General features: G+C 38.4%; 2 protein-coding genes across 2 annotated transcripts; both read right to left on the bottom strand.

Annotated features, from left to right (window-relative positions):
- Positions 1-4,376: 4,376 nt before the first annotated feature.
- Positions 4,377-12,752, bottom strand: LOC118240693 (uncharacterized). The gene is made up of 8 exons (XM_081707727.1): positions 12,610-12,752; positions 11,055-11,108; positions 10,528-10,590; positions 8,408-8,503; positions 8,152-8,214; positions 7,747-7,875; positions 4,842-4,918; positions 4,377-4,728 (listed from the first exon to the last, which is right to left on the bottom strand). Exons 1-8 carry the CDS (start codon positions 12,671-12,673, stop codon positions 4,648-4,650), a joined length of 627 nt encoding a protein of 208 aa, XP_081563853.1. The 5' UTR covers positions 12,674-12,752; the 3' UTR covers positions 4,377-4,647.
- An 801-nt stretch (positions 12,753-13,553) lies between these two features.
- Positions 13,554-21,632, bottom strand: LOC113584932 (uncharacterized). The gene is made up of 8 exons (XM_081707781.1): positions 21,508-21,632; positions 19,959-20,012; positions 19,444-19,506; positions 17,588-17,683; positions 17,332-17,394; positions 16,927-17,055; positions 14,019-14,095; positions 13,554-13,905 (listed from the first exon to the last, which is right to left on the bottom strand). Exons 1-8 carry the CDS (start codon positions 21,569-21,571, stop codon positions 13,825-13,827), a joined length of 627 nt encoding a protein of 208 aa, XP_081563907.1. The 5' UTR covers positions 21,572-21,632; the 3' UTR covers positions 13,554-13,824.
- Between the last annotated feature and the right edge of the window lie 1,943 nt (positions 21,633-23,575).

Here is a 23,575-nt window from a genome sequence, read left to right as displayed (position 1 = left end):
GTACTCTGGACAGCTTCACGAGTACCGGTGGATATATGCTGAATGCCGAGAACATGGACTATGTGAGGAAAGAGGATGTGTGCTTGGTGTTAAAAGAGCTGGATCCCAGAGCAGTGTTCTTAAGACAAGCAAAAAGTCTCAGATGAAAGAGCTACTTCAAAGGGCTGAGATTCATCTGGCATCTGGACTCATGCAGTAGACTGAAGTCATATGGCATTTGTGTCCATGGACGTACTGGTGTCTGTTGAAGTACTGGAACTTGTTTGCTGACCTCAGAGACAGTGGTCTCTTTGATTGTGGATTTCTGGAAAAGTCCCATCTGACTGCATCATTAGATCCATATCAGGTTGTGAACTTGTGTGCACCTAAGAGAGGCCATCTGTGTATCTCTGTAAATCAGAAGTACTGTGTTTAGATATGCCCCAGAGGGGCCAGTGAGTTAAACTGTAATGTGAGAGGGCTGTTGTGTTTTTCCTCTGTTAAATGTTTTTAAAAAAAAACAAAATTCAGTGTTCCCCATACAGAAACACATGGATCTCCTGTAAAATGTAGCCATGCCATATGCTTATGTTCTATTATTGTAAATAATGTTTTTCTAAGAAACATGTCTATTTGGCTTGAGACTCATCCAGGTGTTCAAAATACACCAGTGATCCTCAGCAGGTGTTGCTTTAGAAATAAAGTCTGTCAAAAGATGAATCAGAGTAAAATTTAGAACTAGTACTAAAACAAATCAATTTATTGTTTAGTCTGATGATGGAAAATTGGAACAATTTTGATAACTAATTAATTATTATTGTTTAAGCAAAAATATCAAAACGCTACTGGTTCCAGTTTCTGAATATGAATATTTTTTGTTTTTCTCAGTTGTTTAATAGTAAAATATCTTTGGGTTTTGAACTGTTGGTCAAACAAAACTGAAAAATCCATGTTATCTATTGGGCTCCGGGAACGTCTGATGGACCTTTTAGTTGCAGCCCTATTCATAACACTATTGTTATTGGAACTGACCTAGAATCTCAAAGTAAACTAATTTAAGATGTTGAATGCTAGAGTTTGTGTAGCTATCAGCGCAGTTAAAGTTTTATGACCATGACTTAAAAGCCACTGTCAAGATCACGCCTCACTTTTGTGAGCATGCGTTTTAATAATGGCATGTGTGAAATCCTGTCCTGCAACACTGATTACATTTAAAATGTGCCTAATTACTTTGGTTTGTCAATGAATTAAGACCAAATGAGAACTTACACATAATGTCAAATTTTTACTATAAAGTCACTTCACGGCAAAATGCACACACATTCTGTTTCTAAAAATTAAATTGGTGCAAAATGAAAGAAAATAGTAAATGAAAGTTATGAATGTTACTCTAAATGAATGTTACTCTAATTTCACTATTTCTATTTCTCTATTTTGTCTGGGTTTTTAAATTTTATTTTTTTTTTACTGGTTTTGGTTTTCAAATGCCAGTGTGTTAATGAATAAAACCAGTAAGCCTTGTACTAGTTATAAAAATATTTTAAAAAAACACTTCTACATTTCTGACCACACATCAACAACAGCAAGTCCTACAGACTTGCAATTGTATAAAATGTTGCTGACAGACACTGGGGTGGCCATTTTTACAGAAATCATCTGCACAATTGTGACCTATATATTTTGTCAACTGTGAGTCTGCTCCCTTTGTCAAGTGGACAGATACATTGTCAGAATATGGTAGCTACACTTGTATATGAGTCCACAGATGAAATACCTAAGATTGTATTGCCATGACAGATGAAAGCAGCCAACTGTTCAATGAAAAGACAAAACAATAATGGTAGATATGGTCTGTCTATTGATTCTGCTAAAGCTGAGGTAGGTGGGAGGTTTAAGTAGGGATACACTACTCAGAAAAGCTTACGTTTCCTCTGAATACCCAATTAATGGCTAAAGGATACTCAATGGTGTCACTGGAGGAATCTAAGATTGTTGTAATTATTGACTTCTTTGTTTTCTGCTTTGGGAATTATATGAATATTCAATGGTCTCCAAATATTCACGAGTCCCTAATCTGACAAAATGTTTAAGCACTTAAACAAAGTTTGCAAAGTTTCTTAGCAGTTATTGGTGTTACTTTGGGCTGAAGATGACTGATATATGCATGAGTTCAGAACTGTGATCACCACACCGATTATGAGACATGAGTGTGGAAATGTAGGTTTTTCTCAGAAAAGTGAATAAAAAATGCCAGAGATCACTAGTTAAGATATCTTTTCCAGTGGCGCCACTGATGATCGTTTAGTGGCCCTCTGGGGCAGTATTGTCAAAGACTAGGGGCTGTTGTTTCTGACTGAGAGCTCATGTATTTAGATCCTGTCTTGTTCTCTTTGCCTTGGCTGTTCATTGTATAAATGTATGGATGTTTTTGAAAGCCTGTATCTATGTAAGCTTGTACTATGTGCCTTTGTGTTTATAGAAGCCTCTGTGTATCATAGTCTGTATGTTTATCCTAGCTCTTGTGTTTCTAAGTCTCTGAGTTCTTCCTAGCCTCTGATATAGCCTGCTTCCTCTGTTTGCCTTTGTGTGTATTTTTTTGTTTAATCATGTATCCTCGTACTCTCTGTATTGGATCTATGACCCTGGATTCCACTGACTATGACTCTGGATTCCTCTGACTATGACTCTGGTTTACTCTATGACTCTGGATTACTGACTATGACTCTGGATTTGCCCCTAATAAATCTCACTCTTTTCCGCACATGCATCCTCCTCCTCACCCCTCATCATTACAGATAGTTGTTATCTAAAGTCTCTTGCAAGAGTTATGAGGAATATTGGTCCCATTAACTATCATTAGTATTAGTTTGTGTTTTAAAGTTTTTTTTGTAGTTAATGTTTTCTTCATTTGGAGTTCTAGGGGTGGGTGCCAATTTCTTTTGCCTTTTTCTCCTGTTTCTATTTTGGTAGTGATGAAATGCTTTAGTTTTTCTTTTTTTCTAGGAAAGTGAGCTTTCAGAGGGATTCTAGATTGCTTAATACCACCCTGATTTTATACTCCTGGTTTGACAAATCCAAAAAGGCAAAATCCAGAGAATAGGCACGGTTAAACACACAGAAAATAATACTTGGTTTATCTAGTAATCCAGAGACAAAGATGTACAGAGCACAGGGAGCAGGCAGAGAAATGATTGATGAAACAGTCCAATTGGAGCCAGCTATCAGTCAAACGAAACAAACATATCAGTTAGGGATCAAACAGAGGCATAAGCCAGTCTGCAAAATGGGTCAATAACCAAAGACAAAAACAGAGAACAAGAACAGTTTTAATGATCATGGCAATACTTTGCGAAGGCTGACACCCTGGGGATAGGCAAGCACAGCTACTGCAGGTGCACACCTGACTACATGGGTGCATGGACACAGTACAACATTTCACTGCTGTTGCTGATGCTTCCTGTGCGCATTGAGGAATCCAGACGGGGACTCCAAGCCATGGTGCTATGTTTATTAAAAAGTACAAAATTGTATGGGAGTTCTGTTCTCTGCCAAGCTGTGCAACAGGTGAGACATATATACCAATACATACAAGCTATATACATGCAACCTTCTGATTACTAATCAGACAAACACACCCACAAAAAATATGCAACGTCATCTTGCCGTTAGCTCCTGTTTCCGAGTGTGTACAGGGATTGGGTCAGACCTACAGAGGGACGCGGGCTGTCAGTAAGAATTTGAAGTGTTTGCTGTGGGACTCGGCTGTTGTCTCTCAAGCTCTACACAGCCTGGAGGCAAAATGCCAGAGAGCTGGGTCTTGGGAGCCACAACTACTGCAGGTAATCACACAAACACATCATGCACACAAACCCAGGTTTGTGGGGTCGTTTTATGTTAGTATTAAAGACATTTAGTCCTCACAAGAATAACTATACTAACTGAGATACTTTCAAGCAGAAGGTTTGGTATACATTAACAGGAGAATCACACCCGCATATGTACTTGGAACCATTTGGTGCTAGATACAGTTACTTGCAAAATATACAAAATTCTGACTCATTCAAACCCCTACCTCTATGAAAGCATGCACATGCATGCATACAGACACATACAGTCAAAGACTTTTCATCCTTTCCAAAATACAGATGGTGACCTCAGTCCTTGATGTCATATTCATAAAAGTTCCCAACTGATGAGGGAACTATCTAATGTCATCCATGGCCATAACTCAATCCCACTTCAGTAGTGACACAATATGGTCAGTAGGTATGGTCCACTGGTCAGTAAAATCAGTCCACTTGTCAGTAAGCCTTTCAGGACGATCAAACTACTCATAAACAACATGGAGTTATATTACATACATCCAAATTCAATGATCATACAACTGTGAAATCAACTGGAATGTGTTTCAGTAGCTGGTTAACTTTATTTTTAAAGATTTGTCAACACGAATAATTTAAAATTAAAAAGACAAATATTAGTTGTAATTGGTTATATACACAACAAAACAAAAGCAAAGGACACACCATAAAACACCCCTGGTGTGAAAAAAAGGAAAAGCAACATAAGTACAAAGTATCTTACATTTTTTATGTATTGTTTATTACTTTAGGCATTTTGTCTCCTAATCTGTCATGAATGCTCTTTCCTCCCCCCATGATAAGACCTTCATGTTTTTTTGATTTTCAGGATTCGAAGCGAAAAAACATCACTATAATTTTTTAAAATTTCCCCCAGAGCTTGAGAAGCCTGCAAGTAAATAGAAAGGAGATTTAAAAAAAAATCAAAAACAAAAGTTAAGGTAATGTTGAAAATTCTAGCCCAGCTCCTGGTATGGAATGACTTTCAGCAGTCTCACTCACCGTGTAAAGAACTGCTTCCTCTGGTTTGTCCAGACTAGCTCTAAGTCGCACGTTCACAATGAGCACATCAGGCAAACCTAGCAGAGCCAGACAGTGCAGTGTTACCAAATGCACAGTGAGGAGTGACAAAAAATACATTTAATCTTTAATGCTTAGACAGTGTCAGAAAACAAAACCATTTGCATCAAACAAAAATGCAGAATCGAATGGGAAAAGGGACAAAGGCAAGCTGGAGGGTGGAGCCGACTAGGCTCGGCAGCAGAGTCGCTGTTGTGGGAGCCGGGTACAGTAGAATCCTGGGAGTTGGAGGTGCAGCAGGTCGAGCAGGGCCGGAAGCACAGTTATCTAAGGAGTGAATGCACCAGGAGTTGGCGAGTCAGGAGTTGGAGGCGTGCCTTCCAAAGCCCTGAGTATGCTGGGTGGCGCTTCCGCTATAGTGCAAGGCATAGCAGGAGGGTGAGGTGCTGAAGGAGTGTCCACAGCCCTCACAGGCCCACAGAGAGGTGAGTCTGCAGGAGCATTGGGCCTGCTGGTAGGAGCACCTACTGAAGGGTCAGGCACTGGAAGCGTGTCTACAGCCTTCGTGGTCACACAGGGAGGTGCCTTTGGAGTGTTGAAAGTGCTGGGAACAGCGCCATGAAGAGCCAGATGTTGGATGCACGTCACCCAGCCAGCCTGGTGCACACACAGGAAAGTGCGCCTGCTAGAGTGCAGGGCATGCTGGGAAGGACATCTGCTTTTGGGTTGTCAGCCCCAGACATAAGAGCCCATCAAGGAGGCACACAGTGCAAGGCAGTCCCCCTCATGGGCTTCAGTTGTGGGCTTGCCACCCACTCATTCATACCTGAGTCATGAGCAGGAGCTGGTGGTGTGAACTCTAGGACTCCCTGCAGGGACCACCTGACCATCCAAGTGGTGGTCTCTAAATGGAGATGGACAGTCCCATGTGGGCTCAGCCCAGGAGTCCCCCCCCCCCCCCCGCAAAAAAAAAAAAAAAAAAATTCCATGTGAACCGAGGTGAACTCAAGGTGAACTGAGCCAGTATGAGGGAGGCAGAGGAAGACTCCAGTCCAGAATAAGGTTCAGGCCACATTTTCTTTTTTGCTGGCTTTGATGGGTGTGTCAGGATTTTCTTTTGGGGATTCTATGACCAGGGCTTCAGCAGGGGGTGGCAGGTGTTGAGAACAGTCTGAGAACTCTTGTGACATTATCTTAAAAAAAGCTGTTTTTATTCGCAGCTGAGTGATCAACAATCATAATAATGAAACAGCCAAGGGTCAAGCCAGAGCAGTCAGGTGAACAAATCCAAATGCCAAAATCACATAGAAGAACCAGTCCAGAATGAAAACCAGTCCAGGATCAAAACCAGAAGACAGTCAAAGGAGGCAGACAAATCCAAAGAAGCATATGCAATCGAAAGTACAAGGAAAACAAAATAGGTCGATAACTAGCAGCTACAAAATGCACAGGAAACGGCTCAGCATACACAATAGAATAACTGCAATACTTTACAGAGAATACGCAGGACATGAAAGAAGAAATAGGTATGCAATAATGAATAATCTGCTGACAAGGATCTGGTGAGGTTGTGCCGGGGAAGCTGGGAGTTGTAGTTATGAATTGAGGGCAACTGTGTGACTGCTCTACAGTACTGTTTCTTGTCATGGTTGGTCCCTCCTAGCGTCCCTGGCTCCATGGTTTCTCAGTCTTGTGTCAGTGTTTCATTTTCACCATTTCTATTCCGGTCCTTGTTTTGGTTTTAGCTTTCTCATTTGACTCACCTGTCTCTTGTTAGGTCTCATTAGCACATCTATTTAAACCCCATGTTTGTTCAGTCTTGTGGCCGGTCGTTGTTCTCCATGCCTCTATTGTGTTTTCTATGCCCAAAGTATTTGTTCTAACTAGTCGTGTTGTTCATTTCTGTTTAGCCTGTCTAGTTCTTGTCTTGGTTTCCATATTTTCCTTTTTGTTTCATCATGTATACTGGATCTATCCGTGTTGGATTTGCCCTTAATTAATCTCGCGCTTCTCAGCGTATGCATCCGCCTCCCATTCCATAAATGACTATCTCAAGCATAGCGACCAGTCTAGGAGCAACACATCTTTTTCTCTCTGACGTGCATGCTCATTATTGTTTGAGAGGCTTATCCAAAAACGCACCCCTGCAAAAAGTCCTGCCGCACTCCTCGCTGCAGCCCTTTGCAGTCGGTCATGCTGTGACGAGTGAGAATTGCAAAAAGTCGGGATGCGTGTGCTAGTCTTGAACAAAAAAAACAGACATTTAATGTGAATCGAAAGTAAAACACTAAACATGTGGGGAGCAAAGGCACAAATGTATACACTCACTCTTGTTCACATTCAATAACTGCCAATAAAGAATGAAACAGAGAGGTTTACATATACATGCTAACGAGGATAACAAGGGTCAGGTGAAACACATAAGGAGATAAGGGGGTGGGAGGTATCAACATGTGAGGGAAGAACACAAGAGCACATCAGGGAAAAAAACAGCACAGAGCCTGTACCACCTGAGACAGGTGTGAAGGGAGCAGGTCCTTACAGTACATTCCTGTGGTTAATGATGATGTTTTGTTAGGTGATAAACATGAGATAAAGTGCTTAATCTTGAAAATAGACATTAGAAACATCAGTGCATAGGAACAACAGTTTCTGTTGCTTTTAATTAATACCACTTAATTAATGTTTTCTTGTGATGCATGTCACATGGAAATCTTTTCTAGCTATTTTTAAACCCGTCAGAGTAATATTCGTCTCCAGAGTTGATGCATATTTTTGTGGGGAAAATACAGGTACATGAAATAAACAGTCTTAAATGTCTTATGGTGTTTTTAAAAGAATCAGCACCAAGGGGATTAGAACTGATACTGAGCAGCCAGATACCAACCTTTGCATGTGCTGTTGTAGTCTGAGCAGCAGTCCCCAAAGCTCACACAGGCTTCATCACAGAAGCAGCCTCGAAAGCAACTAAGGTTATATCCACCACAGCAGAGAGCAGGTGCTGCCTTACAGCTTCCTACAGAACCAGCAGAAATATCTGGTTCTTTCTCAGTAGTACTACGCTGCATCAGTCACTTTCTCTCAGGCATCAGTAATCAATCACCTTCTACAGCAAAGGTGACAGCAGCAGCAGCAGCAATAAAGTTAGCTATTAACACTTAACTAATTGCATTAATTACATCTTATGTTCTGAAGCACAATGAAGTTATATGGTACTAGAGATTGTTTAAAGCTAGTTCCTGCCTTATGAAAGTGCTGGAGATGCTCACGTATCTTGAGAAGAGCTCAATACCTGGTAAATATGTTGGGAAGCTGGATGGGTTGTTAGTTGTATTAGTTGTATTGTATGACATGCCTGTGAAGTAAAGCAACAGCAAAGTAAAATATATATATATATATATAGACACACACACACACACACACACACACACAAATGTAGATTAGGCTGGGCTTAACAAGTTTTTGAAGCTTGATAAACTATTAATGTAAACTAATGCAGTAGTTGGAAATAGTTTAAAGTAATTTGACATTTGTATGTTTTGCTCTACCTGTGACACAGGTGGATATGAAGTCAGGACAGCAGTCATGGAATCTCAGGCAAGCCACATCACAGAAACAGCCATTATTATTGCAGCTATCATTTTCTAAAGGACAGCACAATTCAGGAGCAGCACAGCTTCCTGACACTATAATAAAACCAGTATTAACATGAGCAATTCAATGACACAATATTCAACAGTAATTTAAAAAACAAACATTATCACAATCGACTTTTTTTCAATATGTTTGACTTGTTTGGCAAATTAGTACTTGAAAACGATAACAAGTCAAATCATAAGTTGTAATTATACAGGAAGAGATAAAAAATATAGAACATTAAGAAATTAATGTTTTAACTTAGAGCAACACTCTCAAACATACAGTTCATGGGCCCATAGATTATGCTTCTAATCTGGTCCACTATAATGGAATGAATGTGTAATCAGAGTAGTGAAGGGGAGAGGTAAAGGGTATCCAAGACTCAAGTAAGTAGATTCCAACCAAGTGCAATTTATATACAGTCCCAGTGTACAGTGATCAATTGACTCCAAGTGATTAAAGGTAGTAAAAAAGAAGAAACTGTACATGTAAATAATATGGCTCAACTGAGCCCAGTCACAAATCTTTAGAGAACACGAAGTTGACAGTCATGCCATTTTGTATTTTGAGTGACTGTAGTAATCATTTGGTTTATGTGCCATCTTCTGAGGCCATACTTTACATCAGATGAGGTGAGGCAGGGAAACACAGTAACGTCCCTCACCAAATAATATTCTATCTGTGTCACATTGAGCAGATACTGCAAGAAATTACAAAACCTCAGAGAGCAATACAGTAGACTACTGCCCAGGGAGGGCTATCATAGCAGTCAAAAAAAATTCAATGCACAGAAAGAGGATGTGTCACTGCTTACTTGACTGGGTGAGCAGATTTGCATTTTTTGATGATTCTATGTGAGGCAGGCCTACTGAACATCTGATAGATGCAGATTAGTGTTAGACCTTGCTAAGAATTGGTTTTTAGTATATGTATTGTGGAATTTTGGGGAGTCAGAGGTTATGTGGAACAAACAGTCATACACTACTTGTAATTAAAGCTCATTTATTTCTGCAGAAAGATTTGTCTTGTGCACAGAATTCTTTGAAAGGAGAGGAACAGAAAAATTATGGCTACATAGATACTTGTACTTTTTCATCTCGGTTTTATGGTCCCTTCATGTTAAATTCCATCTCATATATAATTTATTTTATATTTGCATTGTGTTGGTAGGTACTGATGTATTGTGCTAATGTGTGCTCAATAAGCTGATTTGGATACGTATTTTGTGATGTGGTCTCAATTTTAAAATCTTCATTTAAATAATAGATTAGATTGTAACAATGGAAGGCCTTGTATTTGCCACCAATTAATACATTCTGTGATCTAGTTTTAGAAGTTGGAATACTGCTATTCTCAGCAGACAAATAAGGGTACATAAAAATTTGACACAAATAATCTAACACAAAAATTCTGAGTTACAGAGTTATAGGTCCTGAAACAGTTAAAAACATTTTTGTAAAAATGTAAAAGTCTATATTATTTTAAAGCCATGTATTTTCAGAACGTAGTTGTAAAAGTATAATGTAAAACATGTAAAGCCTATGCAACTTAAACATTTTCTAGTGACCTGTTGCGCCTAAATTTAAGATAGGGTAACGCACCTATACACCCATGTGGGCTAGGTGTGACAGGCTATTATTAAAGAAAACACCTCCCACGAGGTCCTCTGGTTTGCACTTGAGACACGCCTGGCTGGTGTGGCATGACAGGAACTGGGGGCCAAGAGAGATGAGGTGGGCCAAGAGCCAGAGTTAAAGGAGATCCCCCGATGGGGAAGTCAGGCCCCGTGTTCTCCATGAGGACGGTACAGCAGGGATATTGGCTGAGGGGCTAGACAGTGCTGGACTTGGGGCTAAGCAACAGGATGGGCAGGGAACTGTGAGTGTGTTTAAATTGAGAATTCACTGAGTTAAAGAAATGGTTGAAAGTAATTAAGTTATATGAAGTTATATGGTACTAGAGATTGATTAAAGCTAGTTCCTGCCTTATGAATGTGCTGTAATCATGTATCATGAGAAGTGCTCAATACCTGGTAAATATATTGGGAAGCTGGACTCGTTGAACTGGCTTGAAATGGTAAGGTTTGACATGCCTGTGAAACAACAGCAAAGTAACTATATATATATATATATATATATATATATATATATATATATATATATATATATATATATATATATATACATACATACACATAAAACACTTTTACTAATGTAAATTACAGCTAGGTTTCATAACTTTTTGAAGATTGATAAGCAATTAATATAAACTAATGCAGTAGTACTGTAATTCCATCTTGTATATGTTTGAATTTGCAGCATGATTAAATACAACCAGTTGCCAGTCAGTGAGTGAACTGGCTTATTGAACCAGCCAATACAGTAACATGGGCGACTGTGAGTGTGTTTACATTGACAATTCACAGACTTGAAGAAATGGTCGAAAGTAATTAAGTTATATGACGTTATATGGTACTAGAGATTGATTAAAGCTAGTTCCTGAACTTATGAAAGTGCTGGAGTGCTGTACTCATGTATCATGAGAAGTGCTCAATACCTGGTAAATATACTGGGAAGCTGGAATTGTTGGAAGTTATATTGTATGACATGCCTGTGAAGCAACAGCAAAGTAACAAAATTGTAATATATATAAATAAAACACTTTCACTAATGTAAATTACAGCTGGGTTTCATAACTTTTGAAGATTGATAAGCAATTAATATAAACTAATGCAGTAGTACTATAATTCCATCTTGTATATGTTTGAATTTGCAGCATGATTAAATACAACCGGTTGCCAGTCAGTGAGTGAACTGGTTTATTGAACCAGCCAGTAATACTGCATTCCCAATTCTTAAGAAGGTTGCACCTAAATTTAAGATAGGGTAAGTTAACTGTTCAAGCTGTGGTAACAAAATATAAGATAACGACGGGTGAAATGGAAAGGTGTGTCAAATAAAGCTCGTGTCTTGCTGATCGGAGAAAAAAAAATAACAGCACATGACGTTTACAAGTCTTGAAAATTAAACACCTTGAATGAGGAAAACGCACAAAAAAACTGGACTAAAGAATTAAGCACTCAATGGAAAAAGTTGCCAACTAGTTTAGGTTATACAGAAAGGCTAAGGGCTAACAACTTGCGTCCACTTAGTTAGCTAACGCTAGCTAACAAACAACTAACAAACAAACGAGTCAACGTCGGTTTGACTAGGCAGTTATCTAACCTAGATAATTGAAAAGCTAGTCACAGAAATGAATGATGTTGGCGAGCTAGCGTACATGAAATAACCAATGGGATTCAAATATAATGTTTAGCGCTTTTCTTTTGCGTCGCAAACTTACGTTAACTAAGTTAGCTAGTCAGAATTGACAAGATCACTTATCTTGCTAATAACCCAGCTAGCTAGCTAGCTAATATCGCCAATGTTATCTAGTTCGCTACGTACCCACTACAAAAATAACGTGCAAAATATATTTTTTTAAACGTGTAAAATAAACTGCTAAAACACATTACCTAATAAAGACTAATTTATTAGGTAATGTTTTAGCAATTTATTTTACACGTTATTTTTGTTAATCTTGAAAGATTAACCAAGCACAATTCTCATGCAAGTTAAAAATTACAAAGTGACTGACAAAATATTTTTCTGTTTGAGGACAAATATGTCCGTATCCCGTTCACATTTTACATTTTGACGCTTTTATGCAGAGCGACTTACAGAGGTAGACGAATGTAACGTTAGGAACGTTGCCCTGAAAAATACTGAAAAAACTATATTCAGGCAGAAGTACCTTCAAAGAAAATGCACTTCATATCAACCAAATATACTGTAATAAACTACCTGTTAGATATTTGTTTGTGTACAGGTTTATAAAGAAGTGGTTTTGTCCAGTTATATGGTTATACATTTTTATTAAATATTTTTGTTTTCCACCTGATATGGAGTTTCATTAACTGACATGCTCCCATTCCTTGCTACATCATGTAGTCACAATTTAGAACAAAACGTCCAGCGATCTTGTCCATAGGGCAAAACTGATAAGCATTAGTTAATGTTAAGATATGATATAGTTTCAGTGCAGATGCTACAAACATATTAAAGTGCCTTACCTGGGTCTGGTATGATCTTTACCATGATCAACAGGAGGCCAATGAGAACAGTGGAGAAACCCATCCTGTTGGGGACAACCAGCAGGTTCTTCAGAAGGATCCAGCGGCTCAGGGTTTCACTCACGTTTGTGCACACTCTTGCTTTTTTTGTCAGAGGTCCAGATCTTGCATATCAAACATCACCATTCAAACTTAAAGGAGGAGTTGCCTTTGTTTGCAGCTGCTTAAGTGATAATTAACTCACTAACTGTAACCTGAAAAACAACATTCTGAGTGCTTAAAATATTTTTCTCGGGTTTTAAAAAGACTCATTACTAGTAATAAGTTTTCTATTCTGGGTGTATACAAGAACATTTTTTCTCACAGGTTTTAGAAATAAGCATTAACATTAAATTATAAATTTGCTTAACTCATAAATTTGCTTTTAACATTTAATCATAAATTTGCATAAAATCATAAATTTGCCTTGTTGAATTCTCTGTTTTCCATAATTTAGAATAATGTATAACACAACATCACTGACAGGGCTGTAACCATAACTGATATTTTCCATTGGATTCTATGTAGAGAATGGGTCATTCTTTTTCCTTTGTTAAACATTTAGCATTCAAACCCCTACCTCTCTGAAAGCATGCACATGCATGCACACAGACACATACAGTCAAAGACTTTTCATCCTTTCCAAAATACAGATGGTGACCTCAGTCCTTGATGTCATATTCATAAAAGTTCCCAACTGATGAGGGAACTATCTAATGTCATCCATGGCCATAACTCAATCCCACTTCAGTAGTGACACAATATGGTCAGTAGGTATGGTCCACTGGTCAGTAAAATCAGTCCACTTGTCAGTAAGCCTTTCAGGACGATCAAACTACTCATAAACAACATGGAGTTATATTACATACATCCAAATTCAATGATCATACAACTGTGAAATCAACTGGAATGTGTTTCAGTAGCTGGTTAACTTTATTTTTAAAGATTTGTCAACACGAATAATTTAAAATTAAAAAGACAAATATTAGTTGTAATTGGTTATATACACAACAAAACAAAAGCAAAGGACACACCATAAAACACCCCTGGTGTGAAAAAAAGGAAAAGCAACATAAGTACAAAGTATCTTACATTTTTTATGTATTGTTTATTACTTTAGGCATTTTGTCTCCTAATCTGTCATGAATGCTCTTTCCTCCCCCCATGATAAGACCTTCATGTTTTTTTGATTTTCAGGATTCGAAGCGAAAAAACATCACTATAATTTTTTAAAATTTCCCCCAGAGCTTGAGAAGCCTGCAAGTAAATAGAAAGGAGATTTAAAAAAAAATCAAAAACAAAAGTTAAGGTAATGTTGAAAATTCTAGCCCAGCTCCTGGTATGGAATGACTTTCAGCAGTCTCACTCACCGTGTAAAGAACTGCTTCCTCTGGTTTGTCCAGACTAGCTCTAAGTCGCACGTTCACAATGAGCACATCAGGCAAACCTAGCAGAGCCAGACAGTGCAGTGTTACCAAATGCACAGTGAGGAGTGACAAAAAATACATTTAATCTTTAATGCTTAGACAGTGTCAGAAAACAAAACCATTTGCATCAAACAAAAATGCAGAATCGAATGGGAAAAGGGACAAAGGCAAGCTGGAGGGTGGAGCCGACTAGGCTCGGCAGCAGAGTCGCTGTTGTGGGAGCCGGGTACAGTAGAATCCTGGGAGTTGGAGGTGCAGCAGGTCGAGCAGGGCCGGAAGCACAGTTATCTAAGGAGTGAATGCACCAGGAGTTGGCGAGTCAGGAGTTGGAGGCGTGCCTTCCAAAGCCCTGAGTATGCTGGGTGGCGCTTCCGCTATAGTGCAAGGCATAGCAGGAGGGTGAGGTGCTGAAGGAGTGTCCACAGCCCTCACAGGCCCACAGAGAGGTGAGTCTGCAGGAGCATTGGGCCTGCTGGTAGGAGCACCTACTGAAGGGTCAGGCACTGGAAGCGTGTCTACAGCCTTCGTGGTCACACAGGGAGGTGCCTTTGGAGTGTTGAAAGTGCTGGGAACAGCGCCATGAAGAGCCAGATGTTGGATGCACGTCACCCAGCCAGCCTGGTGCACACACAGGAAAGTGCGCCTGCTAGAGTGCAGGGCATGCTGGGAAGGACATCTGCTTTTGGGTTGTCAGCCCCAGACATAAGAGCCCATCAAGGAGGCACACAGTGCAAGGCAGTCCCCCTCATGGGCTTCAGTTGTGGGCTTGCCACCCACTCATTCATACCTGAGTCATGAGCAGGAGCTGGTGGTGTGAACTCTAGGACTCCCTGCAGGGACCACCTGACCATCCAAGTGGTGGTCTCTAAATGGAGATGGACAGTCCCATGTGGGCTCAGCCCAGGAGTCCCCCCCCCCCCCCCCCCCGCAAAAAAAAAAAAAAAAAATTCCATGTGAACCGAGGTGAACTCAAGGTGAACTGAGCCAGTATGAGGGAGGCAGAGGAAGACTCCAGTCCAGAATAAGGTTCAGGCCACATTTTCTTTTTTGCTGGCTTTGATGGGTGTGTCAGGATTTTCTTTTGGGGATTCTATGACCAGGGCTTCAGCAGGGGGTGGCAGGTGTTGAGAACAGTCTGAGAACTCTTGTGACATTATCTTAAAAAAAGCTGTTTTTATTCGCAGCTGAGTGATCAACAATCATAATAATGAAACAGCCAAGGGTCAAGCCAGAGCAGTCAGGTGAACAAATCCAAATGCCAAAATCACATAGAAGAACCAGTCCAGAATGAAAACCAGTCCAGGATCAAAACCAGAAGACAGTCAAAGGAGGCAGACAAATCCAAAGAAGCATATGCAATCGAAAGTACAAGGAAAACAAAATAGGTCGATAACTAGCAGCTACAAAATGCACAGGAAACGGCTCAGCATACACAATAGAATAACTGCAATACTTTACAGAGAATACGCAGGACATGAAAGAAGAAATAGGTATGCAATAATGAATAATCTGCTGACAAGGATCTGGTGAGGTTGTGCCGGGGAAGCTGGGAGTTGTAGTTATGAATTGAGGGCAACTGTGTGACTGCTCTACAGTACTGTTTCTTGTCATGGTTGGTCCCTCCTAGCGTCCCTGGCTCCATGGTTTCTCAGTCTTGTGTCAGTGTTTCATTTTCACCATTTCTATTCCGGTCCTTGTTTTGGTTTTAGCTTTCTCATTTGACTCACCTGTCTCTTGTTAGGTCTCATTAGCACATCTATTTAAACCCCATGTTTGTTCAGTCTTGTGGCCGGTCGTTGTTCTCCATGCCTCTATTGTGTTTTCTATGCCCAAAGTATTTGTTCTAACTAGTCGTGTTGTTCATTTCTGTTTAGCCTGTCTAGTTCTTGTCTTGGTTTCCATATTTTCCTTTTTGTTTCATCATGTATACTGGATCTATCCGTGTTGGATTTGCCCTTAATTAATCTCGCGCTTCTCAGCGTATGCATCCGCCTCCCATTCCATAAATGACTATCTCAAGCATAGCGACCAGTCTAGGAGCAACACATCTTTTTCTCTCTGACGTGCATGCTCATTATTGTTTGAGAGGCTTATCCAAAAACGCACCCCTGCAAAAAGTCCTGCCGCACTCCTCGCTGCAGCCCTTTGCAGTCGGTCATGCTGTGACGAGTGAGAATTGCAAAAAGTCGGGATGCGTGTGCTAGTCTTGAACAAAAAAAACAGACATTTAATGTGAATCGAAAGTAAAACACTAAACATGTGGGGAGCAAAGGCACAAATGTATACACTCACTCTTGTTCACATTCAATAACTGCCAATAAAGAATGAAACAGAGAGGTTTACATATACATGCTAACGAGGATAACAAGGGTCAGGTGAAACACATAAGGAGATAAGGGGGTGGGAGGTATCAACATGTGAGGGAAGAACACAAGAGCACATCAGGGAAAAAAACAGCACAGAGCCTGTACCACCTGAGACAGGTGTGAAGGGAGCAGGTCCTTACAGTACATTCCTGTGGTTAATGATGATGTTTTGTTAGGTGATAAACATGAGATAAAGTGCTTAATCTTGAAAATAGACATTAGAAACATCAGTGCATAGGAACAACAGTTTCTGTTGCTTTTAATTAATACCACTTAATTAATGTTTTCTTGTGATGCATGTCACATGGAAATCTTTTCTAGCTATTTTTAAACCCGTCAGAGTAATATTCGTCTCCAGAGTTGATGCATATTTTTGTGGGGAAAATACAGGTACATGAAATAAACAGTCTTAAATGTCTTATGGTGTTTTTAAAAGAATCAGCACCAAGGGGATTAGAACTGATACTGAGCAGCCAGATACCAACCTTTGCATGTGCTGTTGTAGTCTGAGCAGCAGTCCCCAAAGCTCACACAGGCTTCATCACAGAAGCAGCCTCGAAAGCAACTAAGGTTATATCCACCACAGCAGAGAGCAGGTGCTGCCTTACAGCTTCCTACAGAACCAGCAGAAATATCTGGTTCTTTCTCAGTAGTACTACGCTGCATCAGTCACTTTCTCTCAGGCATCAGTAATCAATCACCTTCTACAGCAAAGGTGACAGCAGCAGCAGCAGCAATAAAGTTAGCTATTAACACTTAACTAATTGCATTAATTACATCTTATGTTCTGAAGCACAATGAAGTTATATGGTACTAGAGATTGTTTAAAGCTAGTTCCTGCCTTATGAAAGTGCTGGAGATGCTCACGTATCTTGAGAAGAGCTCAATACCTGGTAAATATGTTGGGAAGCTGGATGGGTTGTTAGTTGTATTAGTTGTATTGTATGACATGCCTGTGAAGTAAAGCAACAGCAAAGTAAAATATATATATATATATATAGACACACACACACACACACACACACACACAAATGTAGATTAGGCTGGGCTTAACAAGTTTTTGAAGCTTGATAAACTATTAATGTAAACTAATGCAGTAGTTGGAAATAGTTTAAAGTAATTTGACATTTGTATGTTTTGCTCTACCTGTGACACAGGTGGATATGAAGTCAGGACAGCAGTCATGGAATCTCAGGCAAGCCACATCACAGAAACAGCCATTATTATTGCAGCTATCATTTTCTAAAGGACAGCACAATTCAGGAGCAGCACAGCTTCCTGACACTATAATAAAACCAGTATTAACATGAGCAATTCAATGACACAATATTCAACAGTAATTTAAAAAACAAACATTATCACAATCGACTTTTTTTCAATATGTTTGACTTGTTTGGCAAATTAGTACTTGAAAACGATAACAAGTCAAATCATAAGTTGTAATTATACAGGAAGAGATAAAAAATATAGAACATTAAGAAATTAATGTTTTAACTTAGAGCAACACTCTCAAACATACAGTTCATGGGCCCATAGATTATGCTTCTAATCTGGTCCACTATAATGGAATGAATGTGTAATCAGAGTAGTGAAGGGGAGAGGTAAAGGGTATCCAAGACTCAAGTAAGTAGATTCCAACCAAGTGCAATTTATATACAGTCCCAGTGTACAGTGATCAATTGACTCCAAGTGATTAAAGGTAGTAAAAAAGAAGAAACTGTACATGTAAATAATATGGCTCAACTGAGCCCAGTCACAAATCTTTAGAGAACACGAAGTTGACAGTCATGCCATTTTGTATTTTGAGTGACTGTAGTAATCATTTGGTTTATGTGCCATCTTCTGAGGCCATACTTTACATCAGATGAGGTGAGGCAGGGAAACACAGTAACGTCCCTCACCAAATAATATTCTATCTGTGTCACATTGAGCAGATACTGCAAGAAATTACAAAACCTCAGAGAGCAATACAGTAGACTACTGCCCAGGGAGGGCTATCATAGCAGTCAAAAAAAATTCAATGCACAGAAAGAGGATGTGTCACTGCTTACTTGACTGGGTGAGCAGATTTGCATTTTTTGATGATTCTATGTGAGGCAGGCCTACTGAACATCTGATAGATGCAGATTAGTGTTAGACCTTGCTAAGAATTGGTTTTTAGTATATGTATTGTGGAATTTTGGGGAGTCAGAGGTTATGTGGAACAAACAGTCATACACTACTTGTAATTAAAGCTCATTTATTTCTGCAGAAAGATTTGTCTTGTGCACAGAATTCTTTGAAAGGAGAGGAACAGAAAAATTATGGCTACATAGATACTTGTACTTTTTCATCTCGGTTTTATGGTCCCTTCATGTTAAATTCCATCTCATATATAATTTATTTTATATTTGCATTGTGTTGGTAGGTACTGATGTATTGTGCTAATGTGTGCACAATAAGCTGATTTGGATACGTATTTTGTGATGTGGTCTCAATTTTAAAATCTTCATTTAAATAATAGATTAGATTGTAACAATGGAAGGCCTTGTATTTGCCACCAATTAATACATTCTGTGATCTAGTTTTAGAAGTTGGAATACTGCTATTCTCAGCAGACAAATAAGGGTACATAAAAATTTGACACAAATAATCTAACACAAAAATTCTGAGTTACAGAGTTATAGGTCCTGAAACAGTTAAAAACATTTTTGTAAAAATGTAAAAGTCTATATTATTTTAAAGCCATGTATTTTCAGAACGTAGTTCTGTCAGGCCCCGTGTTCTCCATGAGGACGGTACAGCAGGGATATTGGCTGAGGGGCTAGACAGTGCTGGACTTGGGGCTAAGCAACAGGATGGGCAGGGAACTGTGAGTGTGTTTAAATTGAGAATTCACTGAGTTAAAGAAATGGTTGAAAGTAATTAAGTTATATGAAGTTATATGGTACTAGAGATTGATTAAAGCTAGTTCCTGCCTTATGAATGTGCTGTAATCATGTATCATGAGAAGTGCTGAATACCTGGTAAATATATTGGGAAGCTGGACTCGTTGAACTGGCTTGAAATGGTAAGGTTTGACATGCCTGTGAAACAACAGCAAAGTAACTATATATATATATATATATATATATATATATATATATATATATATATATATATATACATACATACACATAAAACACTTTTACTAATGTAAATTACAGCTAGGTTTCATAACTTTTTGAAGATTGATAAGCAATTAATATAAACTAATGCAGTAGTACTGTAATTCCATCTTGTATATGTTTGAATTTGCAGCATGATTAAATACAACCAGTTGCCAGTCAGTGAGTGAACTGGCTTATTGAACCAGCCAATACAGTAACATGGGCGACTGTGAGTGTGTTTACATTGACAATTCACAGACTTGAAGAAATGGTCGAAAGTAATTAAGTTATATGACGTTATATGGTACTAGAGATTGATTAAAGCTAGTTCCTGAACTTATGAAAGTGCTGGAGTGCTGTACTCATGTATCATGAGAAGTGCTCAATACCTGGTAAATATACTGGGAAGCTGGAATTGTTGGAAGTTATATTGTATGACATGCCTGTGAAGCAACAGCAAAGTAACAAAATTGTAATATATATAAATAAAACACTTTCACTAATGTAAATTACAGCTGGGTTTCATAACTTTTGAAGATTGATAAGCAATTAATATAAACTAATGCAGTAGTACTATAATTCCATCTTGTATATGTTTGAATTTGCAGCATGATTAAATACAACCGGTTGCCAGTCAGTGAGTGAACTGGTTTATTGAACCAGCCAGTAATACTGCATTCCCAATTCTTAAGAAGGTTGCACCTAAATTTAAGATAGGGTAAGTTAACTGTTCAAGCTGTGGTAACAAAATATAAGATAACGACGGGTGAAATGGAAAGGTGTGTCAAATAAAGCTCGTGTCTTGCTGATCGGAGAAAAAAAAATAACAGCACATGACGTTTACAAGTCTTGAAAATTAAACACCTTGAATGAGGAAAACGCACAAAAAAACTGGACTAAAGAATTAAGCACTCAATGGAAAAAGTTGCCAACTAGTTTAGGTTATACAGAAAGGCTAAGGGCTAACAACTTGCGTCCACTTAGTTAGCTAACGCTAGCTAACAAACAACTAACAAACAAACGAGTCAACGTCGGTTTGACTAGGCAGTTATCTAACCTAGATAATTGAAAAGCTAGTCACAGAAATGAATGATGTTGGCGAGCTAGCGTACATGAAATAACCAATGGGATTCAAATATAATGTTTAGCGCTTTTCTTTTGCGTCGCAAACTTACGTTAACTAAGTTAGCTAGTCAGAATTGACAAGATCACTTATCTTGCTAATAACCCAGCTAGCTAGCTAGCTAATATCGCCAATGTTATCTAGTTCGCTACGTACCCACTACAAAAATAACGTGCAAAATATATTTTTTTAAACGTGTAAAATAAACTGCTAAAACACATTACCTAATAAAGACTAATTTATTAGGTAATGTTTTAGCAGTTTATTTTACACGTTATTTTTGTTAATCTTGAAAGATTAACCAAGCACAATTCTCATGCAAGTTAAAAATTACAAAGTGACTGACAAAATATTTTTCTGTTTGAGGACAAATATGTCCGTATCCCGTTCATTTTGACGCTTTTATGCAGAGCGACTTACAGAGGTAGACGAATGTAACGTTAGGAACGTTGCCCTGAAAAATACTGAAAAAACTATATTCAGGCAGAAGTACCTTCAAAGAAAATGCACTTCATATCAACCAAATATACTGTAATAAACTACCTGTTAGATATTTGTTTGTGTACAGGTTTATAAAGAAGTGGTTTTGTCCAGTTATATGGTTATACATTTTTATTAAATATTTTTGTTTTCCACCTGATATGGAGTTTTATTAACTGACATGCTCCCATTCCTTGCTACATCATGTAGTCACAAGAATTTAGAACAAAACGTCCAGCGATCTTGTCCATAGGGCAAAACTGATAAGCATTAGTTAATGTTAAGATATGATACAGTTTCAGTGCAGATGATACAAACATATGAAAGTGCCTTACCTGGGTCTGGTATGATCTTTACCATGATCAACAGGAGGCCAGTGAGAACAGTGGAGAAACCCATCCTGTTGGGGACAACCAGCAGGTTCTTCAGAAGGATCCAGCGGCTCAGGGTTTCACTCACGTTTGTGCACACTCTTGCTTTTTTTGTCAGAGGTCCAGATCTTGCATATCAAACATCACCATTCAAACTTAAAGGAGGAGTTGCCTTTGTTTGCAGCTGCTTAAGTGATAATTAACTCACTAACTGTAACCTGAAAAACAACATTCTGAGTGCTTAAAATATTTTTCTCGGGTTTTAAAAAGACTCATTACTAGTAATAATCTTTTTCTATTCTGGGTGTATACAAGAACATTTTTCTCACAGGTTTTAGAAATAAGCATTAACATTAAATTATAAATTTGCTTAACTCATAAATTTGCTTTTAACATTTAATCATAAATTTGCATAAAATCATAAATTTGCCTTGTTGAATTCTCTGTTTTCCATAATTTAGAATAATGTATAACACAACCTCACTGACAGGGCTGTAACCATAACTGATATTTTCCATTGGATTCTATGTAGAGGATGGGTCAGGGTTACTGTTTCTAATATTCAAGGAGTTCTAACTATGCCTCTTCCACAATTTCAACTCACAGGATTTAGGGTGTAGCACAGATGTATCATAGTTTAATTTAAAGAATGTTCTCTTCACATGGTCATGTGTATGTATCACAAACTTATGAATATGACCAAAATAGGTTTTAATCTTTCATTCCATGCTGTCAGTCACTCAAGGCCCTTGTTATGATTAATAAGAACCTATTTATATATAAGTTTAACTTTTAGATGTGATGAGGTAGTAGGATATTGAGGCAAGTCTCTGTAATTGACAGAAGTCTTTTATTAAAGCAAAAACAAAATATGAAGAACTTACCTGAAATTGTAAACAGAGAAATTGGTAATACTTGTAACAAGGAAAAAGGTATGAAACACAAAGGATTAAACACAGACAAACTTTACTGACAACACAGGGGCTTAAATATACCTTAACAAGAACTATGACAAGAGGCAAGTGATACGGAGTAACTACCAGGGCTTAGTAATGAGGGAAGACACAAACACTAGCAATGTTTCCCATTAAATATGCTTTATGATTTGTAGTAACTGAAGGCTTGTTTCTAGGGCATCGTTTTATCTCGTAAGCCAGTGTACTAGTCTAAATCAAAGACTTAGTTTTCAATAAACAAATGAAGTGAGCATGGTGTTGATGTGGGCATGATGTGATTAGTCTACAGAACACAACTAATAATAATTATATAATATTATATAAATGTTATATAATAATAGTAGCTTTACTAATAAAAACAGAAGGAAAAATAAAAAAAACTGGACAGGAATATGAGTGTAATTGAATCCACCTCTCATATTCTACCCACTCAGTATATCTACTTTGGAAAATTGTTCAAGGGATCTTGTTATCTAACACTCAACGAACAATTATCAGTACAGTCAATAGAATGAACCATATGAGCACAGTAACAATCTATATAAAGTATTGTTTCTAATTACTCAATAAAACTTAATGGTCTCCCAATCACATGTTCTCTAACTGTTAAAGATCTTGGGAGTTATTATGGATTCCAGTCTCTCATTCAAAGCTCATGTAAATATTTCTAGGACTGCCTTTCTCCACCTCTCTCATTTCAGAGATTAGGAACATACTCCCCTGACACGATGCAGAAAAGTTAGTCCATGCATTTACTACTTCAAGATTGGACTACTGTATTGCGTTACTATCTGGCTGTACCATTAAGTGCCTAAACAAGCTCCAGCTAGTTCAAAATGTAGCAGCCAGAGTTCTTACTGGAACTAGAACATTTGATCACATCATTCCTATCTTAGTGACTTTACACTGGCTCCCAGTAAAAATTTTGTATTGATTATAAAATACTTCGAATGACCTACAAACCACTGAATGGTCTTGCCCCACCTTAGAGAACTTCACTGTCATTTTGTCACTCAAGTTTGTTGACTGAGAGCGGTGGAATGCTCACATTCCAGAGTGTCCTCATGACTGTGTTT

Source organism: Electrophorus electricus, chromosome 25 (assembly GCF_041902795.1).
Source record: "Electrophorus electricus isolate QZ-2024a chromosome 25, ASM4190279v1, whole genome shotgun sequence".
In the NCBI taxonomy this organism is placed as follows: Eukaryota; Metazoa; Chordata; class Actinopteri; order Gymnotiformes; family Gymnotidae; genus Electrophorus; species Electrophorus electricus.
Note: the sequence above shows the minus strand (reverse complement) of the source record. Positions and strands in the feature narration are given on the sequence as shown.